The 12,752-nt window shown below is 49.6% G+C and overlaps 1 protein-coding gene and 1 long non-coding RNA gene across 14 annotated transcripts in view; one reads left to right on the plus strand and one right to left on the minus strand.

The window, feature by feature from the left end:
- Window positions 1–11,282, plus strand: part of Nfia (nuclear factor I A) — a 306,327-nt gene extending 295,045 nt beyond the window's left edge. For all 13 annotated transcript variants that reach the window (XM_087212645.1, XM_021255657.2, XM_021255656.2 and 10 more), the window contains one exon: window positions 4,461–11,282. In XM_087212645.1, coding sequence (XP_087068771.1) covers window positions 4,461–4,478 — 18 coding nt within the window. In that variant the 3' untranslated portion in view covers window positions 4,479–11,282. The remainder of the gene's footprint in view (window positions 1–4,460) is intronic.
- LOC110348458 (uncharacterized) overlaps window positions 1–12,752 on the minus strand; it is a 50,387-nt gene that overhangs the window by 2,593 nt on the left and 35,042 nt on the right. Inside the window, exon 2 of the long non-coding RNA XR_002393722.2 lies at window positions 542–5,070. This is a non-coding gene — a long non-coding RNA (uncharacterized LOC110348458). The remainder of the gene's footprint in view (window positions 1–541; window positions 5,071–12,752) is intronic.

A 12,752-nucleotide genomic window follows, 5' to 3' on the forward strand; every position in this document is an offset into this window, starting at 1 on the left:
GCACCTCCCTTCAAGCAGGGGGTCCCAGGCCAGACGCCCTCAGAGCTCATGCACGGGGTGCCCAGCACAAGGGGCACCCAGCAGCATGGGGCTCCTCCTGCACATCGATGGAGGCCAAGGCCCGTGCAGCCGAGCCCTGGGGCAGGGACAGGCACCACCAGGCTCGGGCCAGGTCTGCCAAGGGCAGTGTGTGTGTGCTGAAGGGACTTAGTTCACCTGAGCAACAGCAGGAAGCTGTACTGCCCAGCGTAGCCAGCATGGGCAGCGTCTCCAGGGCAGTCCGTGGGGCCCGCAGCCCATGCGGCTCCGGGGGGCCGTGCCCCGTGACCCCTTGAGGCAGAGAAAGCGGCACCTCGGCCAGCCCTGGGCTCCACATTACAGCCTTCTCGCCAGGGCGACGGCATGAAACTCCACCCAACTGTTTAATTTGAGGAACAGAGTCTGCCTGTCAGTCTCCCTGGCACCCCTTGCGTTTGGTTTGAGCAAAACAGAACTTCCCCCGACAGACACACTTCTCATAGACACACTTCTCATTACCCACCAGTCGCGCCTGTGCACAGGAGCCTGCGTGCTCCCGGGGGCCGAGTCCCCTCGCTGCCCCGTGACCGCGTCCTGGAAACTGGTTCGTTTCCTAACCGCTCTCCGGGAGGCAGACAGGAACCGGCCTGGCACCGCAGGGCGCCCACACCACCCGGCTTCCTGCCTGGGGTGCCACGGGGCAGGCGCAGCTGTGGTGCATAACCCTGAGGACGGCGGGGCTGAGCATCCGCGGGGCTGCACGTTGAGGGCAGGAAGTGTGATAAACTCCTCAGAGAACTGTGAAGGGAAAGAAAGCCGCGCCGCAATGGTTAAATGAGACTTTATCAGCACGTTCAGTGTGGAGCTGCTTTGCATTACGTGAGGTGAATACCTGGCAGACGCCACATCTGCAGGCACTTTATTAAACCCTTACTCAGCACTTTCCGACCTGATGCGATTACTTCTTCATCTGACTGCAGAGCAGGAAAGCTGAGCTCTGGTCCTGGACTGCAGATTTCTTTTGATGTTTCACCTTGAACACTGGAGGAGGACGCCCCTCCCCTCGCAGTACATCCCCTGCCCAGACCTTGTGATGGAGCTAATTGTACCCGGCCTCCCCCTGGTGGGAGTGGGGCTGGAGGACCTGGGAAGGGCTGCAGCTCCAGGGTTCCGATCACAGCGCCCTGTTTACTTCCTTAATGGAAATGTGCCGATGGGCATCGTCAGATACCGCACTGTGATACTGGGCTCCTGCAGCTAAGGGACAGAGCTCCTTTGTAGTCCTCTGGCCACAGCAGGGTGGATTAAAGGGCTATAAAGTAGGAAGGCAGAAACCATATGAAACCCAAGCCTATGTCAGTAACTGTCTGAAGATGACTTTTTTTGACCCTCCACAAGTGAACTGTATTTCATGTGGCAATGTTTTCACAGTGATTTGCTTTTCAACCTCAACAACGTAACAATCTCAGATTTCCCTTGTTTTTCTGGCATGGCTCAGGAAGGGAATATGCAGACTCATTCTTCAGTGAGCGTTTTGAAACTTGACTGTTCACAGGACAGAGACCGAGGGAGGAAGGGGCTTTTCCGACAGGGTTGCTCCATCCTTCGCCCGCTAGCTGTTGGCAGAAGCTCATGGCATTGGACGGGCTCACCGCGTGCAGGCCGCACCCCTCGCCGAAGACTGTGAACATCTTCAGCTCCTCACTGGGGCTCAGATATTATCATTAGGACTGTTCATCTGCTGCCTTGTAGATGGTTTAGTCAGAGCATCCTCACTCCAGAAGAAAAGTCCTCCGTGCGGTTCCCCTGACTGACTCCCCTTTCGAAGTCCTGGTCAAAGTAGCTGGGCTAATTGTCATGAAGATTAGTGTGATGTTGGAATAAGTACTAATGGTCAAATTACAGGAGTGGAAAAGCTGAAGAATAGCTTTTGGTCGGGCCTGAAAGGGTTAATTAAGGTTTTTCACAGGTTAATAAAGAACCCCCACCCCTGCCTCAGGAGCCATATTGACACCCGCCCCAGGATGGCCCTTCCTTTATTGCCCTGTGGCTGGTCAGAGCACAATGGCTTCTCTCTGCCAATCATTGCTAAAATCGTCTCAAGGAAAGAAAGTTCGCAAGCCTCAGCCGGAGACAAAAGCCTAAAAGTTGCAGTGGGCAGCTCGAAAACCCAGAGTCAGCAACTCCTATTGATTAAAAACTAACCTTTAAAGTAACTCTGAGAGTGTGTGGTTAGCATTTAAATTTAAACATGTCATGAGTTGATTTGTGTTGCTGAATACCAACTCAGAAGGAGTAACATTCACTTCGCATTTTTTTTTTCTAATTCCCCTAAGCAGCTAAAGTATTTCATGAAATGTCAAGAGGGCAGGAGGAAGGAGAGGGCCAGGGCTAGGCCTCGGAGTTTTCTTTCCCATGCAAATATCCACCCCCCCCCCGAAAGAAGTGTGTAGGGTGAAACACAATAATTAGTCCTTTGTCTCACTTTCCCAAGTGCCAGGGAAAGACAGATTAATTACAGATACAACAGTGTTGGGTTTTGGAGTGGGGGTCCCACTTGCTCTCGAAGTCATAAATTAGGCAGAATAAATACTTCAGTGTGTTTGCAGTGGGCCTGCTACGTCAGAACCGCTGGAAGGCTGGTGGGAGGAGAGCGAGGGCTTCTTGCTAATGATAGTCACGTCTGGGGCTGTCTGGTTGCTCGTAGCAACCAGACATGATGTAACACCAGGATGAACTTGAACTTGGGGGACTTGAAAAGGGAACAATAGACCAGAGCAATCAATAAAGCCTATTTCAGTGAAGGATTACAGAGCTGCTCTGGGTAACCTTGTCGGCAAGGCACATACTGAATAGTAAGATGTGTGAAGAAACTTTTTTTTCTTGCTTTGCTTTTTAAGAGAAGTGCAGAAGCACTGCAGATTTTCGTGGTGCCCCGAGGTCTGGCCCAGACGCAGTGGTGTGGAGAACTGCTCCCCCTGCCGACTCCCCGAGTCCATCCCGGGCCTCTTCGGCGGAAAGTCCAGGAATTGCCACCCTCGGGAAGTTGGGGTCACAGCTGCCTCGGAAAGGGCGCGAGGCCAGAGCCCCGCTGTGCGCTCAGGGCTGCAGCCGGGTCTGCTCTCCCTCCGGCCCCCTCGTCTGCCTTTTGTGCAGCTAGCGTCAGTTTGTTGCTGCTGGGACTATTCCCTTTGGGGACACGAGAGGCTGCACTGTGATGCCCAGGCACGAGGTCAGAGGACATCTGAAAGTGCTCGGGATGAGTTGTTTTCAGCGTGGGTTAGGGTTCTTAACTGATGCGGAAATCAAAGGTGGCTTGTGTGACCAGGAAATCCTATCCCAACCTTCATATAGCTGTCATTGAGCTATGGATCCCCAGATCAGACAGCTCTTACGTCCCTAGTTGAATCTCAGGGACAAAGGCAGGGCACAGCCTTTCTGACGTGGGGATTTGGACCGTCCGAGTCACCCCTCTGTGAGGAGGCTCTGACGTTCCTGTGACCCGCGACAAACGCGTTTGTCAGAGCGCAGCCAGGGCAAAGTCTGCAAAAGCCATGCACTTTTTGATTTCACTTGGGAAACTGATGCTCGTGCATCCTTGGTCCTTGTTTACCTGGCTTTGCTTCTTTGCCAACAGACAAAGCGATGTGCGCGGCTGTCTCTCTGGGCCCAGCACCTAGCCCACTGGTGACAGGAGGTGCCACGCAGACCCTGGGAGACGGAGGGGACGGCCCGGGCCCTCGGAGCTCTGGGGATCCCCAGGGTGAAGGCTGGCTGCTTCCTGATTGTTATGTGCCATTGCCAGAAGTACTTGAGAAATACTGAGCTGAGCAGAGCGTTAATTTGCAGCCCACATCTAACTCTCGGGAGTGTCCGCCTGGGATCCCAGGGGGGAGCCCTGGGTCACTATCGGCCACTTGGGCCTGTGTTGAAGCAGTGTTGAGACTGCATCTTCAGCAAGCACCCCTTTCTCGGGAGACACTGTGGGACCCATCAGGGGAGCCATTGCTGACCCACGGCCGCCTTGCACCCCTCAGCGCTTCCTCTCGAGAAATGAGTGAGGGGCCAGGCACCCAAGGGCTGGCAATAAACGAGGTGCTCGGGTTTCTGCCCCGCAGGCTATGAAACCGAATTTGTATCTGCAGAGGCAGAAGCGCTTCACGCTGCCAGATGCATTCAGGACACGGCCGAAGCCCGCCCAGCAAGATGGGTGTCACGCAAGGAGTGACCTGCAGCGTCCCCGCTGCTCCTGTCATCCCCCACTCTTACCAGTGAATCCTGGTGCAGATCCGAGTCCGTGGGTGGAGGGGCAGCTTCTGAAATACGCTGGGTTTTATCAGTTGGACTCTTTTTCAGCAGTGCTGAGGATTGAACTCAGGGCTGCATCGATGCGAAGCACACGTGCTGCCACACTTCTAACCACACTTTCCCTTGTCTTCCAGTCCTGGTACCTGGGATAAAAGTCACCGCGTCCCACCACCCACCAGACAGACCACCCGACCCCTTCTCAACTCTGTAACCTGGACGCAACCTCAGCCCCGTGCGGCTACAACTTCACTGTCAGTGGAAGGGGAGAAAACACCAATTCAGATCCACCTGTACATGGAAACAGCAAGCATTATGGTCAAACAGCAAAGGCCGTAACCTTTCGGGATTTTTTAAATACTTTAGGGACTGTTGTAATCTCTCATATGGTGCTGGAAATGGCTGGGCTTTGTAGCATGTGAAGTGTTCCTCAGGCGTGAACTGAGGCGCTGTGGCTGGCGGAGCATGACCCTTGCTCACGCTTCCTGTCGTAACACCCCACAGAGCCCGCTGTTTCACAGTGTTTCCTGAATTGACCCACGCAGGTGTAGCCTCCCTGAGCAGGCAGGAGGCGCACGGAGAACTAAATCTTTCGTAGTAGCCGAGATCTGCAATCTATACTTACGGGACAGTCAAAGGGCGATGTTTCCGTAACATATTGGAAAAAGAGAATGCAGTTGGTTCCTTTTTTATTTTTCTTTCAGTTTGGTTTGGTTCAGCCGTCAGCAGTTAAGCCCATACCATGGCCTGCAAGGACAGTGAATCCGCTCACGTTGCAGAACAATTCTGAAAATGGCAAACTACTACTACTATTCAGTTTTTAAAAAGTTTTGAAATGCTGCACTTACATTTAAAAAAAAGAACAACTCTTTTTCAACAATTTCAACAATGACACAAAATTTCACGTGGAAAGGGGAGATGGTCTGCTTTGACAGAAACTGACAGGAAACGATCAGAACAATCGAATTTTGAATTGAGTGAAGTGCAATTTCATCGGATAGCTAAATGCCTTTGTAAGATAGAGATTGTTGAAAATTCTATTTTGTTTTTCAAGTCCTTGCACCCCAGGACTCTAAATTATTGGGGTAAAAAACAGCCTTGCAAGAAAAAGGGGAGCTATTTTTGCTTTTTATGTTTTTTATTGTTAAACTTGTATCCCTTTAAAAACTGAAGGAAAATTTAAAAAAAAAAAAAACAAAAAACAAATCTAATGGTGCTTTTACCACAATATGTTAACTACATTAAATGCTAATTATTTTCTGTTATCAAAGCACATAACTAAAATGAAATCATGGTATCTGTTAATTTTATAAGCTAGATGTCACTATCATGAATTATGCCAATTCTGAAAATTTTTACATGTATCTGGCAACATAGATTTATCATCAGACACTTCATTCTATCAGAGATTGTCCAGAATTTTAAAGACCTTTGCGTCCCTGAGCTGGGCTATGGGAAAATGATGATGATGATGATATGATGAAACCAATACTGACACAAACGCTGGTGCCCATTCAGATCGAGGGTACTCGATAAGGAATAACAAAAAAAGTTTGCACCCCCAAATGTCCTGTATCTTATGTAAAAAAAAAAACAAAAAAAAAAAAAACAAAAAAAAAAAACAAAAAACAGAAACAAACAAAAAAAAAAATGCAAGTGATTTTTCTACCAGACAGCGAGGCGCCCTTTGCTTCCCGACAGCCTGGAGGTTTCCTCTGCTGTACACACGTACGCGTCCTGGCGGTGGCCACGCCGGCCGAGGGAGTTTGCATGTTCTAGTGTTAGTGACTGATTTTTATATAGTTAGCGTAGGCTGAAGTAGAGTGCGTTAAGACACAATAGTGTAACCCTCCTCTAGGCACTTGCCTTTAAACTATGTTTTCCAGCCCTTCAGAAGGGCCCTACTACTGTCCTATACAATCAAGTAACTGAGATTCTTGGGAAGTCACTTTGCTCCTCATCTTTCCCCCAAAACAATGTTGTTTTGTTTTTTTTTCCTTAATTTGCACGAAAACAAAAATTCCATATCAATGTGCCTTGCCCTGGATAGCAATTATTTGTGGAATTGTTGCACATGCTCCTCTATTGAAAGGGGTTTTTCCCTGGTCAAGCATTTGGAGACACTTTTTGTAAATGTGACTTTTATGTCCGCCATCGTCGGTTTCAACACCTAGAACTAAGTAGACAGTTAGTCATTCGCAGGTAGGAGTAGTCTTTATTGTCCTGTGTGGTCAGTGGCAGTGCTATTCTGAGATCTGTAGAGGCTTAGAATGTCAGTATTTTGGATGTTGCTGCATTTTACAATTTATTTGGAGTCTTCCTTTATTTCCCCCAGATGTACGAAAATATGCAATACCTGCTTATATCATGTAGAGAAGCTTAGCGATGATTAATTTTTCTTTTTTTTTTTTAATTTGACCAAAGTCAGTGCTGCACTTGACGCAGTGTGTTTTAGGTGTTTGTCTTTGTACTTTTTTGTGATTTTTGAATGCACGTGCGCAGGAAGGGCTCCTCTTAGAGAAGCAGTCAAACTGTGAAGCACTAAGCTGACCCTGCTTCAAGCAATTTTGTTTTTACAACTGTTCCTTTCACAAGCAAGCCTTAAAAAAAGACGACTCCTTTTCTTCAGTACCCACACCCCATTTTTCTTAGCAGACTGCAGTCAATCCACATTCAATAAAAAGTATATAATGCCCATTTTTATATGCACGTTTTTAAACTTCCAAGTTCTGAAAATTGTTTACTGGTTATCTCTATTTAAGGGAAAAAAAATAAAATAAAACATTTTGGATTTTTCATATGTGTCTGGTAAGTGGTTGAATAGTCGTTTGGCGCTGTTGTACGGTGTGATTGTCAGCGTACGGTATCACTTCCTGTAGCCAGCATACTTTGCCTTCCCCGATAGCACCTAGCTGGGCATTACTTTATGATGACATATGTGCACTAAAAAGAAAAAGAAAAAAGAAAAACTAGCAGCTTTCAGTGCTTCACAGTGAAGGGAAAAGCCTAGACAAACATTTTGTCAAAACCTTGCGATAGGTCAAGGTATTCCAGGAAATTGGTTGTATATACAATAAAATTGCACCCTTTTTTAAACAAAACAAACTAAGCAATAGTTTGGGCAGTTTTAGTTGTTTTTAGTGAGCATGTTGTAGTCATGACTGCAAAGAGGGGATAAACTGCCCGCTCAGAAGATATGTAATTTGTATTGTTGTATAGTTTTATTGATTACACTGATTTATTCTACCCTATTTTGTAATGCAGGACTTTTGTAATGTTGTTTAAATGAGGAAAAATTTCTGTCAAATTAGCCTAGTGAAATTTCTGATTGTTCATTATAAAGGCAGCATTCATAGAATTGCTTTTCTTTCTTCTCCCCTTTGGGAACTGGATTTAAGTTTAAAACTTTCCTGTTTCCTGGTTTTTTTTTTGTAAGTATTTAAATACAGTTATTTTTTTTTCTCAATGGTATAGCATATGCCTATGCTTGAGAAGTGTAGGTCTACTGAGAAACCATTGTAAATGGACGTTACAGGTATGCTGTATTTTTGAAGGTATTTTGTTGTATTAAGTCTGATGAAGCTAAAATTAGGGAACTCTGAACAGATTTGCAGGAAAAATGTTTTAAAGGCTTTAAAACATGAGGGAGGCAGTCTAGGGTGATAACGGACAGGGGTGAAGTATTAAACACACTAAGTTACCACTTTGTTCACGTTTCATCGTCCAGACAGCAGCAGGAAACTGTAGTTCGGTTGTGATCAGCAGGAAAAAAGAAACACCAGCCATCAGAGTGTTTGGTTCTCTAGGTTAAGAGCCGCGCAGAGACATTTGAGGAAGACTTTGCTCCCTGAGGTGCAGACAGGCAGACCGAGAGCTCTCTGCTGTGAAGGCCCAGCCCTGGCACTGGGGCACACTGGGGCCCTCTCGCCTGTCAGATGGCATTGGCAAGATTGGCAGAGTCCCTCCCAGGGCTCCCTGAGTTTTTCTTTGGTAACTGAAGTCAGAGGCACAAATGCTAACCCTCACCATTTCCAGCTGCTCACCCAGTCCTTCCTGAGCAGAGGCCCGGCCGCTGCCACTCTGCCCTTCCTCAGCCCTCTTTCCTCCGAGCTTTCTGTTCCACAGCTGTTTATTGTCTGTTCCTGCCCACTACGGCCAGTCCCGCAGGCCCCGTGGCCACTCTCCATTTCCCACCAGAGCGGGATGGCCCCAGCCTTGCCTGGCAAAGAACTCAGTCAGCCCACAGGAGTATGCAGTGCCCACCTCGAAAAGTTGGTCTCGCTCCTAGAACCCTCATCCCCGCGTGCTTTGGACTCTGTGGTGGCGGTGCCAGGAAGTATTTATGAGACCTGGATTAAAACAGGCATCTCCCCGGGCTGTCTGGGGGTCTCTAAGATGTCCTTTGATGCACTCTGCCTCCCTGGTGTGGCTCGCACCCTCCCCGAGTCTCTGTCTCTGTCTCTCCCCCGCTGTTGTCTGCTGCTTTTCCTTTCTTCCTGGCTGTTGGTCACAGGCCTCCCTAGAACAGAGTCAGATGTGGCGGACATGGTGTGGGGCAGTTTCGGGGCACCCCCTGCCCCCTCCCAGGCCTGGCCTCACGGGGCAGCCGCCCATCCCCCCCGGCCACCTTGTCTTGAGGCCGCATGAACTTCCTGTCTGACCTAGCACCCACTCTGCTTTCCGGTCCAAGGCTGCGCACCCGTCTCCTTAGCGTCATGGATGTTTCCCTTTTATTTTTCCCAGTAAAAAATGCAGTGGGATGAAAATGGCTTTGATATATAGCAGGTACCATTGAAGCTATTCCATAGCACTTAACTGTAGTGAATACTGTGTCACCAATTCTGAAATCAATCTAACGTTTAATGCAAATCCATTACATGGTGCTATTACAGGCTGACAAAATGATTTACACAAATGTGACAACTTGGGCTCAATTCACTTTGCTTTCCAGCAGTGTAAATGCATAGCAGTGTTTATCTGCATGAGAACTATGCACTAATCTATCTGAAGAAAACTATATCGACTTTGGTATCTACTTTCCGTTTACTTCAATCCTTGCCTTTTTGGTCATTGTTATAATGCCAGCTTTAGGACAGAAAGAATTATAAGAAAACCAGCATAATACCTGATATATTAAAATGTAGTGCCTGTGAAATCTGTATTATATTGCTCTTCTGAAGTAAGATTTTTCTACACCGGTAGCCTTCGCTGTCTGTCGGTCAGGACCTCTGGTATAGGTGATGTAAAATAACCGTACAATATTAATGCATGCTCTCCATATGCTTAGTGAACGGTGTGAGTATTACTCAGTCATGTTAGTCTTCTTTTCTGACTTGGTTCTTGTCAGCTAGGTTTAAAGGTATTTCACCGAGAACGCAAATTCTGTCTCTTCTTGATTTCCGGTGTTTTCAGTATTTTGGAGGTATACATTTACTTAAATTCAGTATTACTTGTGTTTTGTTTTGGGTTTTTTGTTTTGCTTTGTTTTCTTTTTCCTAGGGGGCAGGCCTGGGTGTTTGATTTCAGAAATCAGTACCTGGTGAGGTTTTGTCTCAGCACTACATTTGACTTCCAAGAACTCTGCCAAGAAGCCACTCTGAGAACATTTCCGGGTGCAGGTAGACCCTTGGCCCTGCTGGCTGCACTGCCCCGGAAGAAGCTCCGTAGAGGGACAGCGTCCGGCCAGGTACCATACTTGACCATTCACATCAGACCTCCTCGTGTTAAGGAAAAAGGAAAAATAATTCTAACAAATCACGTGGCTCTTCAGTTTCATGCACAATTGCAACATTTCCTTCAAAAGTAAAACTCTGTACAAAGTCTGGGCCCGGTTCATAAGCAAAAGTTTGTTATTAACACGGAATTTTTTAGATGCACTTTTTTTGGTCTGAATTTGGAACTACTCCCTTCCCGAGTTAAATCACTTCATCTTTCATTTTTACCCTGTCAGTACCCATCTGCCTTTGATTCCCCAAAGGGTTGCGCTAACCAGATTAGGAGGACCCTAAACTGGGCGTGGGCGGGGCCTCCTCTGCAGGCCTGGACCCCAAGCTCACCCCACGCCTGCCCTCCGTGTGCAATGTGAGCCACGACACAAACTCCCCAAAGAGAGTGTGGCCACCCGAGCACACGCAGAGGGCCCCGTCCCTGGAGCCACTGGGCCAGACTAAGCTCTCAGGTCCCCGGGGCTTCGGGGAGCCCTGACCGGAAATCGGGGTGTTGTTCCTGCTGTTTTGTGCTTGACTTCTCAAAATGACAAATGTTTTTCCCCTCTGACTGTTATCCTGATTGTTTTCTTGTATTTCTCTCCTGGCAATAATAGTAAATTGGCTTTTTGTTATCATCTCAGCCGAAGGCCACAGGGCCACTGGCCGTGCGGGTGACATGACACAGCCAGCCTCCTCTCTCTCCCTGGGCTCACGCGGCTGTCTCTGCCCCAAGAAGGCGTTTGCCCCCTTCGCACGAGACACCAGCAGACTTGGCTGGGAGCTCAGCAGGGTCCCCAGGGTCGCTGGGGTCCCGTGGCAGCTCCCACCCTAGGAGCCTCAATCTCTGCCCAGAACAGTCACACGCGTGGACGCTGTCCACGCAGAGAGCCTCACTGTCCAGCCCCACCGCGGGGGCCAGGTTGTGTGGTGCTGAGCAGCCCCGTGTTAATAACTCGGTCTGAAGTGGTGGTTGTGAACCGGGCCCCGTGCCTCTAGTGTACCGTGTTGACTCTCATAGTTATCCTTTTAGTTTACTGTGTTCTGTGACAATTTGTAATTGGTTGAGAATCACTGTGGGCGTCCATTCTTATTCAACTAAATCTCCACAGGTTTTTTGAGCTGGTGTGGATTAGTTTAACTCTTGTATTCAACCATTAGTGCTACCACCTTCTCACATTACAGTACAATTACTGGAAGCAAGTACTGCATTTCCTATGCAACAAAAAGGAAAATAAAAAATTGCTAATGCTATGGGAGCTGTGTCATCTTTTGCTGTGCATGGTGCTGGGTGTCTGAGTGTCAGGACTGCCCACACCTGGGTGATCCGTGGTGGGGTCAGGTGTGTGCTGTCCTTCCCTGTATTCTAATGGGCAGCATTGGTTCACCTACTGGAACAAGTACAGGGCACTACACCCACCGTGCATACCTTGCCTATCAACCACCTTCTAGCACTGGGACAAATACCTGACCTAAGTCACCTTCAGGAGGAGAGGCTCATAGTTTCAGAGGGTTCAGTCCATGGTCAGCTGGCTCCAAGGTAGGAGCAGCATGGGGGACGTTGGTGGAGGAAAGCTGCTCACATCATGGTGGCTGAGAAGCAGGGAGAAGGGAAGGGGCTAGGACAAGACCTGCCCTTCCAGGTCACACCTTATGGTCTATCTGCCAGCCTCTACCTACTACAGCCTACCCAGCTATGAATTCATCAGTGGGTTCATCTGTCCATGAGGTCAGCACCCCATGACCCAGTGCCCATCCAGAAGCCGAGCCTCTGGACACGGGAGCCTTGGGGGACACTTCAGATCAAGCCGTCACCCTGAGTGCCTGTTACTCTGAGTGCTATACATGTGGTGTCAGTGGGGCTCAGCCGGGATGAGGAATAGGGTGCCCCAGGCTTTCCCACAGGGTCTCCAGTGTAGCCTCAATAGTAGGATTGTAGGGTTCAACTGGGGAGCAAAACGGAATGTTTGGGTTGCAGCAGCTGAGGAAGGACACACAGCAGGGGTCTTGCAGGGTGAGAGGCACCATCCAGATGGGGCACCGCGTGGCTGGTATCCAGACCCTGAGAAGAGAGGGTGACTGGTGCCAGGTCCTCAGGGCGGAGCCCAGGGCGCCCGGGGCTCTGAGGAGTGGGGGGGGGGGCACCGCTGTCCCCTCTGGGCAAAGCTGAGTCTGCCCCTGCCCCTGGGCTTCCCGGGGTCACTCCCAGGGGCATCTGGTGAGGGAACCTGGAAATTTCTGCACCCAGAAACATGCCAGCCCAGCCTCACAAGGACAGCAGGGGTGAGCCTGGGAGCAGAGCCGGCCCAAGGGCACTTGAGCCTTGAGGCCACCCTAGGGGATGGAACCAAGGCAGAGCAGGGTTCCCCTGGCAGGCTGTGATACTGACACAAGGAGTCTGGCACCCGCTCCCCAGGCCCTGCACTCGCTGCATGCACACCGCGCAGCGAGCACTGCCTGCCTGCCTGCCGTGTACCCAGCAGTGTGCCAGGGCTCCTCCTAGGACAGCAGACCAGCAGGGCCAACAGCACAGAGCAAGGGGAGCTGTGCAGCCAGCGGGTCCAGGGCTCAACAGAAGGCTGAGGCCAAAGGCTCAGGTGGAGGAACAAGCAGCAGGAAGGCAGCCTCAGGGACAGGGAGAGGAGCTGCACTGGGGCCTGGGAGCCTCACGCTGGGCAGAAGCTCCACAGGCCCCAGTGAGGGCCGCAGCTCAGCAGGCACACA

The sequence above is a fragment of the Heterocephalus glaber genome, unplaced genomic scaffold (genome assembly GCF_053883595.1).
Source record: "Heterocephalus glaber isolate CG9 unplaced genomic scaffold, H.glaber_assembly_v1.0 deba00001442, whole genome shotgun sequence".
Taxonomy (NCBI): Eukaryota; Metazoa; Chordata; class Mammalia; order Rodentia; family Bathyergidae; genus Heterocephalus; species Heterocephalus glaber.